The 20,996-nt window shown below is 40.0% G+C and overlaps 1 protein-coding gene and 1 long non-coding RNA gene across 3 annotated transcripts in view; one reads left to right on the top strand and one right to left on the bottom strand.

Moving 5' to 3' along the window:
* Positions 1–277: 277 nt before the first annotated feature.
* LOC115832314 lies at positions 278–9,111 on the bottom strand. The gene is made up of 3 exons (XR_004027722.1): positions 8,829–9,111; positions 1,850–1,927; positions 278–339 (listed from the first exon to the last, which is right to left on the bottom strand). It is a non-coding gene; the product is annotated as an uncharacterized LOC115832314 (long non-coding RNA).
* A 137-nt stretch (positions 9,112–9,248) lies between these two features.
* The window catches only part of SLK (STE20 like kinase), a 65,327-nt gene continuing 53,579 nt past the window's right edge, over positions 9,249–20,996 (top strand). For both annotated transcript variants that reach the window (XM_030807409.1, XM_012505754.2), the window contains exon 1: positions 9,249–9,998. In XM_030807409.1, coding sequence (XP_030663269.1) covers positions 9,849–9,998 — 150 coding nt within the window. In that variant the 5' untranslated portion in view covers positions 9,249–9,848. The remainder of the gene's footprint in view (positions 9,999–20,996) is intronic.

Here is a 20,996-nt window from a genome sequence, read left to right as displayed (position 1 = left end):
TAAAATTTTCATTTATTGAGCATTGTTCTAGTTATAGATTGCTGCTTACTAAACATTCCTAAAATTTAGTGGCTTAAATGAACAGCAGACTTTTTTTTTAGTTCATGAATCGGCAATTTGGGCAGGGCTCAGTAGGAATGCTTGTTTCTTCTCCACATGGTGTCAGCTCAAGTAGCTTTACTCAGGGATGCGTGATGAACTTCAGTATGGTTCACTCATATGGCTGGCAAGTTGACATTGACTGTCAGCTGGGAGTTCAGCCAGGACAGAGGGCACAGGTCTCTCCATGCGGATGTCTCCATGGGTTGTTTGGGCTTCCTCAGGGCACGGTGGTGGGTTCTAAGAGTTAGTGTCGCAAGTGATGGGAAAGTTGAAACAGCCAATGTTTTAACGCCTGGGTCTGGAAACTGGCACAATTTTACTTCTGTTGTATTATATTGGTTAAGCAGCCACAGATCCAAGATGCAAGAGGAAGGGACATTGATCCCTAACTCTTAGTGGGAGGAGTTTCACAGAATGTAGGGGTTGTATGTTAAAATCATACGCACAGGAAAATGCACAGAACACAAGTGCAGAAGCTTTTGACATAATAAACTCACCCATGCACTCAGTATCCAGAAGACCTCCCCCTATGTCTTCCTCCAGGCACCACCCCCTCCTAGGTAACGAATATCTTGACCTCTAATACTAAAGATTAGCACAACCTCAGTTGGATAATTCTTTGTGCTGTCTTGCACATTGCAGAATGTTAAGCAGCATCCCTCATCTCTACCCACCAGATACCAGCAGCATCCCCTCCCCTAGTTGTGACAAACAAAAATGTTTCCAGAAATTGCCAAATATCACTGGATTAGAAAATAATATCTATTTGTCTAAATCCCACTTAGTCATTTAGATATAAGTTCCAAGAGATTTTTTTGTTTGTTTTGATTTTGACTGATTCCTCAGTCCCTAGAATACTGCCTGACACATAGGAGAAAACTGACGACTATCTGTTGAACAAATGAAAGAATGAAAGATACCAATTCTAAATAGTTATTTAAATAGTCAACTCTAAAATATATACTTTTTTTATTCTACCAAACCCTCAATCGCAAATCATTTAGTTCATTTTTGTTAGAAATTATCATTTTATGACAACATTGATATAAAATACAAGAATATATTTGCCTCTAACAGGAATGTATATTGGTTAATTTCCTCCTGTAGCAACATGAAATATGAGTCATGGAAATAGAAAAGATTAGGATTTACCAGACAAATAGACAGTGTCTCATGACAGTGTTAATAATGTAATAAGCCTCAAATTGTGGTTTGTAATGGTCATGACAGCTTTGTGAAAAAGGAATGCATAGTAACCAAAAGTTTTCATTAAAAACCTGGGAGAGGTACTAGGTCCTGAAAGATTAGACGGGGAAAGGAGGAAATGTATAAGACAGTAGTAGGGACTTGAGTAGTTATTTCTTTACAGGGGAAACTGAAAATTTCTTTTGCAAAATAGCCTCTGATATTACTGTGAAAAAAATCTCCACTCTCTCCCCCACTGCCTGTGGCAGGCATTTCCTATCTCACCAGGTAAATTTCTTAAGGCTTACCCCAAGAACAGTGTTCAGTGGAAATAGTGTTCTCCATGAATTTTGATGGATACTGTATGTCTTTCTTTTTGAAATTCCTAACTGCACTTATTTACTCTTCAGTCACCATTATGTCAGAAAAATGAACACAATCACCATATAATGCCACTAAAATTAGGGGCACAATAAAAATCGAATTTTACAACTGCAAAGGTTCTTAGAGATCACATGGTCATTTTGATGAAGCAAACTACTACACATTTATAGAAACTTACCTTAGGAATTACCCCGTTGTCTGGGCCATTCTGAATTGTTTCATCTCCTTGAAGACACATCTGTTAAACATGAAATTCCTGTGTAAGACACACAGTGCAGAGAAGTTAGTGACTTGCCCAATGTCACAGGGTTAACAAGAGGACAAATAATTTGGAGCTAATGATCAAAATGATCATATCCAAAATACGTCTCATGAAACAAAGAACAAATGTAATACATAAACGTAGGGGGCAATGGAGTAGCACAGAGGCTTTTATCAAGCCCAAAGTGTTGGTTGCCAGATGATGCTGTGGTTGGGTTACTCCCATTTAGTCAGTGTCTGAATGAAACATATTTAATATTGACCATTCAAATACTTAAAGTTCAAAAGATGTTATGGAGTCTAGATTTTTAAACTGGAATTGGAGTACCACTTGTAAAAGAAGGATGTCTATCTAGTTTTTATTTTCTAATTTCCCAAGATTTGGATGCATTAAGCCTTCTCATCGCACTGCCGAATGCTTATGATTCATTTTAGCAGAAGTTACTAGGGATGAGGAGAAGGTGGGAGTGTGTGTGTGTAACAGTTCTGTATGACGCAGAAAGAGAAACGAATTAGAAGGGAGGATATTTTTAGATTCCTTTTATGAAATAAAAAAAAGCTTAAATCAGGTAACTTGTTTACTTTTTCTTGTTTTCAAAATAGGAAAAAGAGAGATCCAAAACCTGATTTGGAATTTTCTGAATGACACACAATTCTATTTCAGGAGAATAATTGTCATAATCACAGGTTAGTTACCTTCTTAAAATATCTAAAAAATTCCTTTCTAAAAATATAACTCCACAAGGATAGAAAACTGTATTTATGTCACAGAATACTTGTACATCAAAGGAATTTGCTACTTCCATCTAATCTACACAATAGCATTTAAAGAAATAACTAGTAAATTTATTGTCTGAAGGGGAAAGGAATTGACATGTAATTTCTTTCACTAGGTGTAAAGTTTTATCATTTTCATTTATTCATTCAACAACAATGTATGGAATAGGAAGACACTGGGCTAAATGTAGGAGGTACAAGGTTGAGCATGGCAGTCCCTGCCCTCAAAATGCTTTCCGTCTAGAAGAAGAAACATACACAGCCTCCCATACATATGCAGATATATACACGCTCACATACAAACACATTCACACATACCCATACACACATATATTCATACACATATACACGTATACACAATATGTACATGCATGCTCACACATGCATACACCCTCAGTACTATACACTCACACATGTACACACATATGTATAACATATGAACACATATATACATATATATCCACATGTACACACTCACATGCATGCATACATACTTGGGAGCTGAGCTGACAAAGTGGAGACAGTGAGTAGAATGTTTTCAATTTAGAGGAGGGAGAAAGACATAGCAGTGGCAACGATCCTGTGAGACGACTATGGCAAAAGCTCAAGGAGGCTAAGGAGATCGTCTTAGTGTAGTTGTCAAATACTGGAGAGTTAGGTTTTCTGAGATCTGGATTCAAGTGCAAATCTGCCATTACTATCCGTGAGGCCGTAACCAAGTTACATAACTCACTGCCTCAGTTTCTTCTCTTTTACATAGGGATTATCATAGTACCTACTTCATAGGGTTGCCATGAGGTTTAAATGAGATGATGCATGTAAACCACTAAGCACAATGTACTAAATTTCCATTTATTTATTTATTTATTTATTTATTTAGAGATAGGGTCTCTGTGTTGTCCAAGCTGGAGTGCAGTGGTGCTATCATAGCCCGCTGCAGCCTCAAACTTCTGGCCTCAGGCTCCCGAGTAGCTGGTGCATAACATCACACCCAGCTAATTTTATTTTTGTAGAGACGAAGTCTTGCCATATTGCCCAGGCTGGTCTTAAACTCCTGGCCTCAAACGATCCTCCTGTCTAGGCCACCCAAAGTGCTGGGATTACAGGTATGAGCCACCATGCCCAGCCTAAATTTCCAGTTTGTAATGATATCCTTATTATTACCAGAGAAGATTATTTACCAGGTAAATTGTGAAGATAGTATTCCTCTCACCAAGCTGCTTAGTGAGAACGTATTAAACTATTTTTAAGGTGAGTAGAGCCAAAAATTATGTATTAAATGAATTTATTTGCATACCAAAGTATAATCCAAATTTTTTTTTAAATGAATACATGATCACTGTTTCATCTTTACTTTTAAAGTTCTAAAAATTCAGGAAAGCCAAATTATCATTTATAAATAACACAAACATCTACATGTCATGGCCTTCACTGGGAAAATCTGATCTGACTAAATGACATCACACCCAGTGTTACTAAGTAATTTCTGTGGCTGTAACTTCATGGTGAAAATATATAAGCTATTATTAACTCTGTGATCATTTCATCAAAGTATGTTAGACTTGCTCATGTCATTTATAGAATACTGACAAACATTATTTGATATTATTCGTTGATATGATGAGGCAATTCATAAAATAAGAAATAAAAGTGGCCAATATACAAATGGAAAAGTATTACATCATTAATAATCAGATAATTCTAAATTAAGATAAGTTATGTTGGGGCTATTAGCTTGGTAAAGAATGAGTAGGCCAGGTGCAGTGGCTTACGCCTATAATCCCAGCTCTTTGGGAGGCCGAGGTGGGCAGATCACTTGAGGTCAGGAGTTTGAGACCAGCCTTGCCAACATACTGAAACCCTGTCTCTACTGAAAATACAAAAAATTAGCCAGGTGTGGTGGCAGGCGCCTGTAATCCCAGCTGCTTGGGAGGCTGAGGCAGGAGAATCGCTTGAATCCAGGAGGTGGAGGTTGCAGTGAGCCGAGATCAAGCCACTGCACTCCAGCCTGGGTGACAGAGCGAGACTCTGCCTCAAAAAAAAAAAAAAAAAAAAAAGATGGATAATACCTTGTTGCTATTGAGGGTGTGGTGAAATTTGACACTCTCATATGTCAACCTTTTTCTTTTTCTTTTTTTCTTTTTGAGACAGGGCCTTGTTCTGTCACCCAGGCTCGTGTGCAGTGGCACGATCGTGTCTCACTGCAGCCTTGACCTCCTGGGCTCAAGTGATCCTCCCTCCTGTCTCAGTCTCTCATGTAGCTGGGACTACAGGTATGCGCCACCATGCTTGGCTACTTTTTTTATTTTTTGTAGAAATGAGGGTCTCACTATATTGCCCAGGCTGGTCTGGAACTCCTGGGCTCAAGCAAACCCGTTGGCTCAGTCTCCGAAAGTGCTGAGATTAGAGACATGAACCACCATGTTTGGCCACCAATCTTTTTAGAGGCCAGTTAGACAATACAGAGCAAAAAAATATTTAATATGGTCTCTGACTCATCAATTCCACTTCTTGAATTGTGTCTTAAGGGAATATAATCAGACAAATACACAAAGATGCTTGTATATGCACTCTCACTGTGGAATTGTTTACGATGACAAAAAAATTGGAAACTACCTAGATGCCTGTCATGCCTGTCAATACAGAAATGCTTAAATAAATTATGGTATAGTTAGACACTAGAACTCTGTGCAGCTATTAAAAAAGGATTAGACAGATCTATTTGGGGTGGCTTGGAAAGACGTCAACGATCTGTATTGGATGATGCCGGTTTTATATTTTAAAAAATATATGTGCGGCCAGGTGCGGTGGCTAACACCTGTAATCCCAGCACTTTGGGAGGCCGAGGCGGGCAGAATACTTGAGGTCAGGAGTTTAGGACCAGTCTGGCCAACATGGCAAAACCCTGTCTCTACTAAAAATACAAAAAATTAGCCGGGCTTGGTGGTGTGCGCCTGTGATCCCAGCTACTGAAGAGGCTGAGGCAGGAGAATTGCTTGAACCCAGGTGGTGGAAGTTGCAGTGAGCCGAGATCGCACCACTGCACTCCAGCCTGGGCGACAGACGGAAACTTCATCTCAAAATATATATATATATATGTATATATATACATATATACATATATATATACACACACATACACATACACACACACAGAAAAATATATATGCCTAACTTTTTCAAAGTAGCTTTATTGAGGTATAATCTACAAAGCATATAATTCACCCATTCTAAGTGTACAATCATCACCATAATCTACTTATAAAATCCTTTTTTATTGCCCCCCAAAATTCTCTCATGCTCATAGGCTTAACTTTTTTTATTTGGCCATGTGTATTATGTTATTAAAAGGAAAAGCTTTTACAAGAGGCTCATTTCCATTTCTTTTTTTCATAATATATGAAAAAATTTATGATAATATTTCTATTTTTCTTTTTTTTTTTTTTTTTTGAGACAGGGTCTAGCTCTGTCGCCCAGGTGAAGTGCAGTGGCACGATCTCAGGTCACTGCAACCTCTGCCTCCCAGGTTCAAGCGATTCTTCTGCCTCAGCCTCCCGAGTAGCTGGGATTACAGACGCATGACACCACATCTGGCTAATTTTTGTATTTTTGTTAGAGGCGGGGTTTTGCCATGTTGGCCATGCTCATCTCAAACTCCTGACCTCAGGTGATCCACTCACCTCAGCCTCTCAAATTGCTGGGATTACAGGTGTGAGCCCCGTGCCCAGCCTATTTCTATTTCTTAATGGTGCCAGAACTTTATCCTTGCTTTGCTAGTGACTTTTTAAAAACCAATTATTGAATTATGATTGACATACAATAAGCTGTTCATACTTAATGTATATAACTAGATGAGTTGGGTGATAACTGTATATCACCATTGTCTATTACATAAACATATCCATCATCACAGGCTTAACTTTTAACAGTGGTTAGGTCGAGGGTAACTATGAGCGGGGGGAAGGAAGGAGGACAGAATTATAAACAGCTTCCTAGTTTATAATTTCTGTATTATTTGAATTATTTACAACAAAAATATACTATCTTTTATTTTTATTTTTTCTTTGAGACAAGTTCTCGCTCTGTTGCCCAGGCTGGGGTGCAGTGGCACAAACATGGCTCACTGCAGCCTCATCCTCTTGGGCCCAAGTGATCCTCCTGCCTCAGCCTCCCCAGTAGCTGAGACCACAGGTAAGTGCCACCATGCCCAGCTAATTATTCTGTTTTTAATTTTTGGTAGAGATGTGATCTCACCATGTTGCCCAGTCTGGTCTCTAACTCCTGGGCTCAAGCAATCCTCCCACCTCAGCCTGGGATTATAGGTGTTAGCGACCCCACCCAGCCAAGAATATACTATCTTTTAATTGACAAAATAGTAAAGTCTTTTCTATTTTGAAAAGAACAAAATAAGGAAACAGACATATACCCATTGACCAAAATCTACTTCTGGCAATTTATCCTAAGGAAATAATCAAATATGTGGAAAAAGATTTGTGTACAAAGATATTTATCCATATTTTATTAAAAACAGAGAAATTATAATCTAAATATCTCATAATGGAAGAGAACAATTATTAATTGTATTCAAATATGCGAAGTGCAGGATGCAAACCTTTTTATGTAGTACAAACTCAACCATGTTGAAAAAAGTTAATGCACAGCCAAAAAAATCCTGTTTTGAAATATAAGTTCTTATCAATGTTTGTGTCTGGATAGCAGAATTATAGTACTTTTAATTTTATTTTTTAAGCACTTCATTTTCTCCATAAATGATAATAATTAAAAATAATTATAGTATCGTTTTCACAGGTCTATACATTTGTCAAAACATATAAAAGTGCACACTTGCAGCAAACCACCATGGTGCGTGTATACCTATGTAACAAACCTGCACATTCTGCACGTGTATCCCAGAACTTAAAGTATAATTAAAAAATAAAAAGCAAACAAGTACTAGCAAAAAAACCAAATGCACACTTTAAATATGTACAGTTTATTGTATATCAATATATTGCAATAACACTTTAAAAAATAGGAGGATCTCAAGGAATTGAATCATCTTAAGCGTCTTACTGGAAGAGGGGGTTTGCTATGCCATTTTGGGGCTGGAGGGCAAAATGACTGGGGGGGTGGATATTATATAAATAGCTATATATATATATATATACATTGTCTCTGCTCCAGATACCGCCATTCATTCATTCATTCACCAGATCTGCCTTCATATTATATGCCAGGAATGTTGCCGGGTACTTGGATATCATGATGAACAACAAACCACTGGCCTGAAAGAGCTCCCGTCTGGTGGAGGAGGGGAAGGTAGGTCACCACCTGACGGATTCCAGCCAACGCCCACACCGCCCCACCAGGGAGTGCTGCCCAAGGGGGCTGGAGGCAGATCAGGAAGTGGGGACCTTAGTTGAAGTGGAGTCACCAAGAGTGACACCAGGTTTACAGTTGTGGAGGTGGCCAAAAGTTAGTTTTACCCTCAAGGGAGTGTCGCAGTCATCAGTTGAGAAGTGGGGGCCCGGCGCGGTGGCTCACGCCTGAAATCCCAGTACTTTGGGAGGCCGAGGCGGGCGGATCACGAGGTCAGGAGATCGAGACCATCCTGGCTAACACGGTGAAACCCCGTCTCTACTAAAAATACAAAAAAATTAGCGGGGCGTGGTGACGGGCGCCTGTGGTCCCAGCTACTCGGGAGGCTGAGGCAGGAGAATGGAGTGAAGCCGGAAGGCGCAGCTTGCAGTGAGCCGAGTTCGCGCCACTGCACTCCAGCCTGGGCGACAGATCGAGACTCCGTCTCAGAAAAAAAAAAAAAAAAAAAAGAAAGAAAAAAAAGAGAAGTGGTCTTAAACAATTTTTATGTATCTATGTCTATCTTGCCTGCACACTTAAAACACAAGAGTAAGAACTAAGATTGAGCGTTTGCGGGTGCAGGGGCCGGGCAAAGGGCTTCCATCTATTGCCTCATTCACAACCTTCTGGTAGGGACTATTAGGATCTTCATTTTATAGCGAGGAAACTGAGGCTCGGAGAGGTTACCTGCCCAAGGTCACAGATCTCTCTCTCCAAAGTTCAAGCTCACAACCACCACACAAACTCCCCTCTCATTGTACCTGGCGCCCGTCTGAGAGCGAAAAAGTCCGCTTTCAGGTCCCAACCCTAACAGGTCCGGCTTTCACTCCACAGTTTTTCCCAGATCCAGAATGGAGGCAACATCCGCTAGCACAATCAACAGGGTCGTCCCACGGGGCCGCTCCACCAAGGCCGTGGACTGACAGGATTTGGGGCTTGGAGGGCAAATGAGAAACAATCGTCAGGGACCAAAGAACAAATGCGTCCATTACACCAGCCCCCCGCACCCCGAGCCCCGTGCTCCGCTCACGCGAACCCTCGGGGGCAGCCAGTCTGCGGGACGCAGCGCGCGTGCGCGGGGCCAGAGGGGACGCCCCCACGCGAGCGCGCGGTGAGCAGGGCGCGTGACCGGGCGGGCGCGCAGCCGGGAAAGCGCGCGGGCGCGCTACGGAGTCGGCGTCGGCGCGCGCTCCAGGCCGAGGGTGTGTGGGCTGGGGAGGGAGCCAGGCGGCGGAGGCGGCGGCGGCGCCCCAGACCCGAGGGGACGCGCGGGCCTTGCGCCGCGGGAGCGGACGGCGGCGGAGGAGACCCTAAGCTCGCGGCCTGAGGCGGGAGGGCTCGGCTTCTCGACTGCCCGCCTCCGAGGCCGCCGGCCGCTTCTCTCTCCCGGAGTGGCCGCCGCCCCTGGAGACTCGCCGTGACACGGGCCTAAGCCGCCGCCGCGGGCGTCCTGACCGCTCGGACCTGTCGGACCAGGCCGGGTGGGAGCGAGCTTGCGGGCAGGTGCCGCTCCCGGAGGGTGGGCCGGAGGCGAGGCGCCCACCGCGCGGCTCGCGGGCCGGGCTTGGCAAAGGGGCCGCTCGCGCAGCACCCCCACCGCGGGCCGGAGCCCGGGTCGCCGCCCCGCCTTCTCCCGGGACCGCCGGGCCGGAGCTGCGGGGGCCGAGGGACGCCGCGCCCGCCGCCGCCAGCCGGGCTCGCGCGGGAGAGCAGGGAAGAGAAACTTTGCCTTTTATTGTTTTTAGTCCTTAAGTGCAAGGAACTCTGTGTTGGGAGGAAAAATGTCCTTCTTCAATTTCCGTAAGATCTTCAAGTTGGGGAGCGAGAAGAAGAAGAAGCAGTACGAACACGTGAAGAGGGACCTGAACCCCGAAGACTTTTGGGAGATTATAGGAGAACTGGGCGACGGAGCCTTTGGGAAAGTGTACAAGGTAAGAGGGGGAAAACGGGAAGTTGTACTGCGAAGATGAAACAGCCACTGGCCTGGAGTGGCGGGAGGACTTCTGCTCCCCTCGTCCCTTTCCTGTCTCTTGCTCCTTCTTTTGACTGTTACGGTTCGATGCAACTTGGCTGATCGTCCAAGGAGTAGCTAAGAAGTCGGGTTTACAGTGGAACAAAATGGGGCCTGGATGGAGTTTAAAGAGCGATTGGAAAGGGAGACAGGGTTATAAAGTCTACTCTTTCAAACTTCAAAGGAAATGAGAGTGTTCTTTAATTTATAGGAGGGGTCTGGTTGTGCCCTTCAAGTATTTTAGAATGAGAAACTCATTGCACTTTGCAGTGGATTTGTCTACTGACTGCATTCGCATGCATGCTTGTACTCCAACAGTTCCCTTTTTAGGGTCCAGGGTATATATTTGGTTGTATCTACAGCTAATACAGAACTAGTTGGGATCAAAGTGATTGCTACTTGCAGTCTCTTCTTGAGTTGGTTGCTTGACAGCATACTATAAAATGGAATGGAATTTCTGACAAAATTTCCAAAAGAAGACCTTCATGTGGTACTAGTTTTAAATATATTTATGGTAAGCATTGACTACAAGTATCAGCGCTTAAGAAATTAAAAACACACACGCATGTATTTATTTCAATAGAAAGAGGCTTGGCGTTTCAACCTGAAGGCATTAATGTTAACTATTTACTATCTCCTAAGGAGCATATGAATGATGTCATTGGAGTATTTTCATCCTGTAGGGCGAATTTTTTATGAGACAGCGTTTAGGGGAAGGACCCACAGGGTTGCTTAGAAAACGTAAGAAAATAACTTACGTTTATACAGGACTTTGAAGTTTTTAAGTACTTTCAAATAGTTTGGACCCCACAAAAATCTTGTGAGGTAGGCAGGTCAGTATTAGTGTCCACATTTCACAGATAAAGATATTGAAATTGTTCACAGTCACGTGAGTCTCAGCCTAGACTTGAACTCAGGTCTTCTGAGTCCATATTTAGTATTGTTTTTTATTTTAACAGTCACTGGTAGAAATGAGAGCATTTTGCCTACTACTTTTTTTTTTTTTGAGACGGAGTTTTGCCCTTTTTGCCCAGGCTGGAGTGCAATAGCGCGATCTCGGCTCACTGCAGTCTCCCCGTCCCGGGTTCAAGCGATTCTCCTGCCTCAGCCTCCCGAGTAGCTGGGTTTACAGACATACGCCACCATGCCCGGCTAATTTTGTATTTTTAGTAGAGACAGGGTTTCTCCATGTTGGTCAGGCTGGTCTTGAACTCCCGACCTCAGGTCATCCTCCCGCCTCGGCCTCCCAAAGTGCTAGGATTACAGGCGTGAGCCACCGTCCCCGGCTGCGTACTACTTTCTAAGTACCATTACACTTCTGCCTTTGCCCTGCCTCAAATGCATCTTGTCAAAACCCCAGTCCTCATTCTTTATCCAGGCTAAAATATCTACTCCTCTCTGTGTGCTTTCAGAACACGTTGTTCACATGGCTTTTATAGCACTTGTCACTTATTACAGTTAATATGTTTATGTTTCTATAATAAAATTAAGGGCCAAAATTATGATACATATTTGGGTTCATTCACTGCCTTAGCATACAGTGATGTGTCTGTTTATTTGTTGAAATGAAAGAATGTGTTTTACCTACATATGAATGCTGTCGTGGAAGCTATCATATGCTGTGGAAGTTGGCAAAATAAGCTTTGTTATTTGTGTGGAGGGTAGAGTATGGGCTTCAGCAAGAGCTACATAAGATGCAAGGCTTCAGTGTAGTGGGAAGATCACTCCTGGGAATCAAGAGTTGTGTTTGTGACAACGCTGTCACAAACCAGCGTTGTAATCCTGGACAAAACACTTAACTTCTCTGGACCTCCGTTTTCTTAGCCATAATATTAACTTTCTTAGGAGTTTAGATTCTTTCACCCATTAAAGTTTTGTGAGTATGTAATTAGCCTGGAAAGGCAAAAATAAATCCTCAAGGCACCTAGAATCTTGTAGTTAGAAGGTGGTAGGTGATTATGGGCAGTTTTCATGGTGTAAATATGTTTTATCGAATATAAACAGCTTAGTAGTAAGAGCACTGGCTCTGGAGTTGGAATATAACTTAGCTCTCTCACTCAATAGCAGCATATGACCTTGAGCAAGTTTCTTATTTGTCCTATGCCTAACTTTGCTCATCCATAAGACATCCTCAGTGTGAGGATTGAAGAAGATAATAAATATAAGGCACATGGAAAGAGCTCAGTAAATGGTAGAAATTACCGTTAATACATTTAGAACTCATAGATGGAAAATATGGGATGAGATAGGAAAAGGAGCCAAGAAGATAATAAACCATTTTGTTGGTTTCTGATGGCATGGGCAGACTGTGTGGAGATACTAAAGCCCTGTGTTATTCTTTCATGACACTTTCTGCAAAATGTGATCAATCTTCCTATACTGAGACATTAATTGAAAAATTTCTGAAAAACAGGAATCTTATTTCATGTAGTTATTTGAGCACTATAAAATTGTGTCGAGAATTTCTGTGATCTTGATGACTGTATTTTAGTATGATATTTGAAGAGCATGGGCTGGCACTATTTTTTCTTTTTTCATTTCACTACTCTCTGCTTCTAAGGAATAGGGTATGGGTTTTTTTAAAAAAATTTGAAATTAAAACTTATCTGACTTCTTATGGCCTCTTTTTTCTAAAAGTTTTTGTTTTTCAAGATTCCGTAGAAATTGAGGATTTATAAACTTCCTTATATTTGGGGGAAAAAGCTATGGAACCTTAACATTGTACATAGTAGTATGTAGTAGAAAACTGTTTATAAACTTGATTCTAACTATCATTTGCTTACAGAAATTAGTAACTGTTACAAAGATTATATTGTAAATACAGATGAGGTTGAGTATCCCATTTCCCAAATGCTTGGGACCAGAAGTGTTTCGGATTTTGGAATTTTTTGGATTTTGGAATATTTGCATTATACTTAGTTATTGAACAGCCGAAATTGAAAGTGCTCTAGTGAGCATTTCCTTTGAACATCATGTCATGTTAGCACTCAGAAAGTTTCAGATTTTGGAGCATTTCAGATTAGATTTTCAGATTTGGGATGTGTAACCTATAGGTAATCATGTTGTGTATTTAGTTTCATTCTTCCATCGTATACTTGTTGTATTCCTTCCACTCAGTCCAGCACTGTACACATTTAACAGTTACTTCCTTGCTTGAAAAAGCTTCACTACTTTAAATTTATTTTCTCTTTTAAAAATAGTATTATTTGATATATAAATGAAGATATGTAATATCCTTCACAATATTTTATCTTTGGATTTCTCTTTTTTTGTTGTTGTTGTTTTGTTTTTGTTTTTGTTTTTGAGATGGAGTCCCTCTCTGTCGCCCAGGCTGCAGTGCCGTGTCGCAATCTCGGCTCGCTGCAACCTCTGCCTCCCAGATTCAAGCAATTCTCCTGCCTCAGCCTCCGGAGTAGTTGGGACTACAGGCGCGCACCACCGTGCCCGGCTAATTTTTTGTATTTTTAGTAGAGATGGGGTTTCACCATGCTTGCCAGGGTGGTCTTTCCTGACCTCAGGTGATCCACCTGCCTTGGCCTCCCAAAGTGTTGGGATTACAGGCGTGAGCCACTGCCCCTCTCCCCTCCGCCGGCTGGATTTCTCTTGTTTTTAACAGAAAAAAAGAATGACATAAGATTATGAATGGGATTGCATTTCTAGAAAGCTATTTTATCTATTAAACCAGTTGAAACTAAACTCTTGGCTGTGTGCTGGATGAAAGTAATTTTTATATGACAACTGATGGCTGTGTGCCTTTTAAAAAATAGTAAAATATATAATCTTTGTATTAAAAAGTACGGAAATGTATACATTTAGCAGATAATAAAGTGAATTATTATTAACAACCGTCAGTGTCAAGGAATTCTGCCAACATCCGAGAATCCCTCTTGCCTCCTTTCTGTATCTAGTACCTTCTCTCTCCCTAAAGGAAACCACTATCCTATCTTTAAGTTATTCATTTATTTGCTTTTCTTAATCATTTACTATCTAGGATTATATCCGTAAATGTTATAAATTTAGTTTTGTATGCACTTGAACTTTATATGAATGGAGTCATATTGAGCATATTCTTTTGTGTCTTGCCTCTTTCAAAGTCAGTATTATGTTTGTGAGGTTCATCTTTATCACATGGAGCTGTAGTTCTTTTTCGTTGTAGCATTGTATTCTATTATATGATGATATCACCAGTTATTTACTATTGTACTGTTAATGGATATATTGGTTGCTTCCAGTTTTTGGCTCTTACACAAAATGGTAGTTGCACATATGCATGAGTTTCACTAAGAGTTAATCCAGGAATGGAATTGCTAGGTTATAGGGTAGTGTATCTTTAATTTTACCAGATGATGCCAAACTAATTATACGAGTTTACATTCCCACCAGCAGTTTAAGAATTTCCTTGCCCTGCCAGGCGCGGTGGCTCATGCCTGTATTCCCAGCACTTTGAGAGGCCGAGGCGGGCGGATCACAAGATCAGGAGATCGAGACCATCCTGGCTAACACGGTGAAACCCCGTCTCTACTAAAAATACAAAAAATTAGCCGGGCGTGGTGGCGGGCGCCTGTAGTCCCAGCTACTCGGGAGGCTGAGGCAGGAGAATGGTGTGAACCCGGGAGGAGGAGCTTGCAGTGAGCCGAGATAACATCACTGCACTCCAGCCTGGGCAAAAGAGCAAGACTCCGTCTCAAAAAAAAACATAAAATAAAATAAAAATAAAAATAATAATAATAATTTCCTTGCCCTGCATCTTTGCTAACATTTAGTATTGTCAGAATTTTAAAGTTTTCACAGCCTGATAATGTGTTACATTTCTCATTGTGCATTTAATTCACCTTTCACAGATTACTAAATGTAATTCTTTTAATATGTTTTTGGTAATTTGAATTTCTTCTTTTGTGTTCAGGTCTCTTATTCATTTTTCTATTGAAGTGTTTTTGTTTATATGTTGATTGTGTGTGTGTGTGTGTACAATATATGTGTTCTGAATTTTAACCATTTGCTGGTGATAGTTATTGCAAATATATTCTCATTCTGAGACCTATCTTTTCATTCTCACTGTAGTGTCTTTTTATGAATTCTTTAACATGGTCCAATTTGTCAGTTTTTTCCTTTACAGTTGATGCTTTTTGTGTTATGTTTAAGACATTTTTTCCTAACGTGATCATGAAGATAATCTTCTATATTATCTTCTAAAAGCTTTATGATTTTGCTTTTCTTCAACAATTAGATCTACAATCTACCTAGAATAGATTTTTGTAAACGGTATGAGGTAGGGGTCCAGTTTCATTTTTTTCCCCATATGGATACACAATTGTCTCAGAACTATTTGCTGGGAAGAAAAATATTTCCCCACTGCTCTGCAGTGCCCTGTTACGTAGCATGTGTCTGTTTCTGCATTCTCTGTTCTCTTCATTGATCTATTTGTTCCTATACCAGTATCCCACTGTCTTAATTAGGAAAGCATTAAAATAAATTTCCACTGCTTCTTCAACATAGTTTAGTAGTATTCTTGGCCCTTAGGGCTTCTATGTACATTTTCGAGTTAGCCTGGTTGAGTGCCACAAAAAATCTGTGTTTTTTTGGAGAGATTTCGTTGAATTTATAAATCAGTTTTGGAAAAATTAACCTCTCTTTGATATTGAGTTTTCCCACCTGTGCATGTTTTATCTCTGTTTAGGTCTTTTTTACTATCTTGATAATGAGTTACAGTTTTTTTCCCTAGAAGTCTTGGGAACACAAACTACTTCGAGGATGTTTTAAATACTTTGTTTTTCCTGTTAGAATTTCCTCCTTGTTTTTGTTGTGTACAACCTTTAGTGGCCTTCTGAGAGGATCCATGGAAAACATATTTTTTAATAACTTGCCTGTCTAAATATGTCTTTATTATAAGGTCACAACTTAATATATATAATTCTAGTTCAAAAGTAAGTTTTTAAAGAATTTTTAAGATTTAGAATTTGTTAGTTTTGAAGACTTTCTTCCATTCATTATCTTTTGGCTTCAAGAGTTGCTGTTGAGTGTCTGATGCCATTTGGCTTCCTGGATCCTTTTCCATCTTTTTCTCTTAATAGCCTTTAGGATTTTTCTTTTATCCTCTGTTCGTGGTGATGTACTTTGATATAGGTCTTTTCTTCTTCTTTGGTTTTGCTGGGCTCTTGGTTAGTCCTTTCAATCCAAAGGCTCATGTCCTTCAGTTCTGTGACATTTTCTTATATTATTTATTTGACAGCCTCCACCCACCACTTCCCCCAATAATGACTCTTGTCATGGTCTTAAGATTCTTCATGTCCCTAAGTTCAGGGGACACTTACCATCTTACTTGACCTATCATTACCATTTGAGATACTTGGCCATTCTTTCCTTTAAAAAGTTCATCTTTTGGCTTTTTTTTTTTTTTTTTTTTTTTTTTTTTGAGATGGAGTCTTGCTCTGTCGCCCAGGCTGGAGTAGAGTGGCGCAATCTCGGCTCACTGTAAGCTCTGCCTCCCAGGTTCACGCCATTCTCCTGCTTCAGCCTCCCGAGTAGATGAGACTACAGGTGCCCGCTACCACGCCTGGCTAATTTTTTGTATTTTTTTTTTTCTTTTTAGTAGAGACTGGGTTTCACCATGTTGGCCAGGGTGGTCTTGATATCTTGACCTCGTGATCCACCCGCCTCGGCCTCCCAAAGTGCCGGGATTACAGGCGTGAGCCACTGCGCCCGGCCCATCTTTTGGCTTTTAAGTCACCAGACTCTTGATTTTCCTTCCACCTCTGTGTCTATTCATCACACTCCTTTGCTGGCTGTTCCTCTTTCTGACTTTAAGGTGTAGGAATTCCACAGGGCTTGGATATAGGCCGTCTTCTCCTTTTCTTAAGAGAACCAGTCTTCTCCCATGGCTTCAATTACCATCTAAATGCAATTTCTATCTCTACCCTAAGACCTCCCTTTTGAACTCCAGATCCACACATCCAACCGTCTATTAGAGATTTCTGCTTGGATGTCTCACAGATACCTTAAACTGCAAGTCCAAAACATGAACTAATTCAGCTCATGATATCAGCCACAAATTTGCTCCTTCTGTATTCCCACTTAGTAATTACCGCTTCCGTCTACCAGTTGCATAGGCCAGAGACCTAGAGGTCATTTTTAACACCTGTTGCTGCCTTCCCCACCAAACCTAATTAAACACCAAGGCCTGTTAATTCTACCTACTAAATATTTCTCAAAAATACTTCTTTCTTTCTTCACTGTCATTTCACTAGTCAAAGCTGCTGTCATCTCTTACTCAGACTACTGCAATCTTATTGGTATGTTTTTGGGCTTCATATAAATATAATCATTTACCTGATTCTTTTAATCCTGTAATCATTTAATATATTCCTTTGTGTTGGGCTTCTTTTGCCAAACATATGAGTGAGTTTCATCCATGTCGTTGCATGTAGTAGTAATTTGATCTTTTTCTTTGCTTTATGGTATTTTATGAAATATTATAGTTTATCCATTCTGTAGTATTTGGATTGTTTTCACTTTTTGTATATTAAAAATATGATTCATGGCCCAGTGCAGGGGCTCACGCCTGTAATCCCAGCACTTTGGAATGCCAAGGTGGGAGGGTCAGTTGAGCCCAGGAGTTCAAGACCAGCCTGGGCAACATAGGGAGACCCATCTTTATTTGTTTTATTGTTATTATTTTTTCTTGAGACAGAGTCTCACCTCTGTCATCCAGGCTGGAGTGCAGTGGCGTGATCAACTCCCCCGGCTCAGGTGATCTTCCCACCCCAGCCTCCCAAGTAGCTGGGACTGTAGGCACCCGCTACCATGCCCAGCTAATTTTTGTACTTTTTGTAGAGACGGGATTTTGCCATGTTGCCCAGGCTGGTCTCAAATTCTTAGGCTCAAGTGATCTGCCCACCTCGGCCTCCCAAACTGCTAAGATTACAGGTGTGAGCCACCATGTCCAGCCTTAAATTTTTTTAATTAAACAAAAAGTACGATTCATGAATATTCTTGTGCATTTTGGTGCACATGTGCCATTATTTCTGTTGGATATATACTGGGAAGGAATTTTCTAGGTCATAGGTTATACATATCTTCCAAAACGGCTGTACCAATTTACACTCCCATTAGTAGGGTATGGGAGTTTTCCCAGTTGCTCTGTGTCTTCACTTACACTTGGTATTGTTATTAATACTATCTTTAATGTTTTTTGTTAGCCATTCTGTTGAGTGTAAGTGGTTTTATTTACATTTTCCTGATGACTAATGAAGTTGATTGCCTTTTTATGTGCTTATTCAATATTTGGGTATCTTTTTTTGGTGGAATTCCTGGTTATTTGCCCAAATAAAAAAAAAAAGCTCTATTTTGAGGTATAATTTATATACCACAAAATTCACCCATATAATTTTGTGAGTTTTAGTAAATCTGTATAGTTTTGCAACCATTACTACAATCCAGCTTTGGAACCTTTCTGTCACCCCCAGAAAGTTCTCATGTGCCTATTTTGCAGTCAGTCTCTATTCCCACACCAAGCTCAAGATAGCCCTCACTTGCTTTCGGAATGGCTCTGTAATTTTGCCTTTTCTAGAATTTTTTAGTAAATGGAAACATACAATATGTATTCTTAATATGTATGGCTTTTTGCACTTAGCACAGGGTTTCTCAGTGTTGGCACTACAGCCGTTTTGGACAGGATAATTCTTTTTTGTGGAGGGCTGTCCTATGCACTGTAGGATGCATCCCTGACCCTACCCCTTTGTGACAACCTAAAATACTTCCAGACATTGCCAAATGTCTCCTGGATGGCAAAATCAGCACCACTGGTTGAGTGTAATTTTTCAGGATTCATCTGTGTTATTCATTTGTCTATTAAAATTTTTGGTTATTTATTTTTTCCTTAATGATTTGTAGGATATGAGGTCCTTTTTCCACAATGTAGATTGCTTTTCATTTATTTAATTCTTTTTCCTGATCCATGGAGGTATTTTAAAATTAGAAAATAAATTTATTAGAAAACAAAGGTTGAAAATAAACAGAATGAACAAACTCTATTTTGCTTGCCCCAAGACCTCAGTAAAAACTGTTATCTGGCCAGGTGCAGTGACTCATGCCTATAATCCCAGTTTGAGGCAGGAGGATTGCTTGAGCCCAGGAATTCAAGAACAGCCTGGGCAACATAGCGAGACCCCATGTCTATGGAAAGTAGTAAAAAAGGTTAGCTGGGCATGATGGCACTCGCCTGTGGTCACAGCTGCTGGGGAGGCTGAAGTGGGAGGATCCCTTGAACTTGGTGGAGGCTGCAGTGAGCTGTGATTGTGCCACTGCACTCCAGCCTTGGTGACAGAGCAAGACCTCGTCTCAAACAAAAACAGCAAACAACTATTATCTCTTAAAATTTTAATATTTTTTCATATAAGTTCTGCATTTCGTTGTTAAATTTTTGCCTTGATATTTTATCTTTTCAGCTACTATTTTGAATGGGATAGTTCTTCCATTATGTTTTGCAATTATTGTTTGGATATAAGAAAGCTATTAATTACTATTCTATAATATCTTAACCTTATTGAGTGCTCTTATTATTTTCCCCTCAACATTGAAGTTTTTCAATCCTATAAAAATGTTGATATGTAAAAAAAGTTGTATAGAGAACATACACGTATCAACTACCTAGATTCTACAGCTGTTCATATTTTGCTATGCTGACTTTATTACACACGTCTATCCATCCATTCATCCATTTATCCATTCATTATCTGTTTCTCTTTTTCATTTTCTTTTCTTAAGGATTTTCTCTTACTTGTACCTTTGTTTTTTTCACTTGTCTAATTATGTTGATTAATCCTTCCTGAACAATTTTAAATAACTTGACATTGGAAATGTTAGTAATTTAGTGAATTATTTTATAGTATATTTTCTGGCACAATTTTAAAGTTTTAAACTTTCCTTCTTAGTTTTCTGTTTTCAACCAGAAAGTTATTGTTTATGTGCTGACATAGACTTCTAGATAAAGTGGCATATTACTTTATTCCCATGTTTCTTATTTGTAAATCTGTATTTAAATTCACACAGATCTTTAACACAACTCTGTAACAGAAGCAGTTAATTCTTATTTTGCCACAGTAGTGTCTCTATGTCAAGGTATACTTCTGCTTGAATATAAGATGCTATTGCTGTTACTGTATGAAATGTTGCCTTTTTATTATAAAAATCTGTCACTTTTATGTACCAAAATGAGAACTGAGATGGTTTTGAAATTTCAGAAAAAATTTTAACGAAAAGAACTAATCGATTCAGTGAATATATATATTTTTTTCTTAAAGAGGAATCATTTTCAGAAGTAGTTTTTAAGTGATAATCTCATCTCAAGATAATGGGAAGAAAAATGTCAAGACCAGGGCATTTATTTTATATCCCTGTGTTTCTTACTAACCTGTTTTTTATCTGTAAGGATATAACTACTGAATGTACATATGGAGTATAAAAACAATATTTTATTGTTCTTTTAATTTATAAGATGATCAACTTTTCTAGTTTACCAGCTTATCAGCTCACACTTCTTCCTATAAATTAATGCTGAAATATTAGTTAATTTGAGTGCTTTCTTTAGAAAGGGAAGGTATTTGAATCATCCCTCCTTCCATCCCTTCCTCTTTTCTTGGAAGGTGTGAGCAACGTTAATAAATTTCATTTCTCTTTGTATGTTGTCATTTTAGCATCTCAGTTTTGAAGAAATGTACTGGAAGTCAAGATACTTTATTTTTTAATTTTAATTTTAATTTTTTTGGAGACAGGGTCTCACTCTGTTGCCCAGGCAGGAATGCAGTGCCGCGATCTTGGCTCACTGCAACCTCTGCTTCCCAGGTTCAAGTGATTCTCATGCCTCAGCCTCTGGAGTAGCTGGGATTACAGGCGCCTGCCACCACACCCGGCTAATTTTTGT

This window comes from Nomascus leucogenys, chromosome 3 (assembly GCF_006542625.1).
Source record: "Nomascus leucogenys isolate Asia chromosome 3, Asia_NLE_v1, whole genome shotgun sequence".
NCBI lineage: Eukaryota > Metazoa > Chordata > Mammalia > Primates > Hylobatidae > Nomascus > Nomascus leucogenys.
The sequence above is the reverse complement of the archived record's forward strand: the minus strand, read 5'-3'. Positions and strand labels throughout refer to the sequence as shown.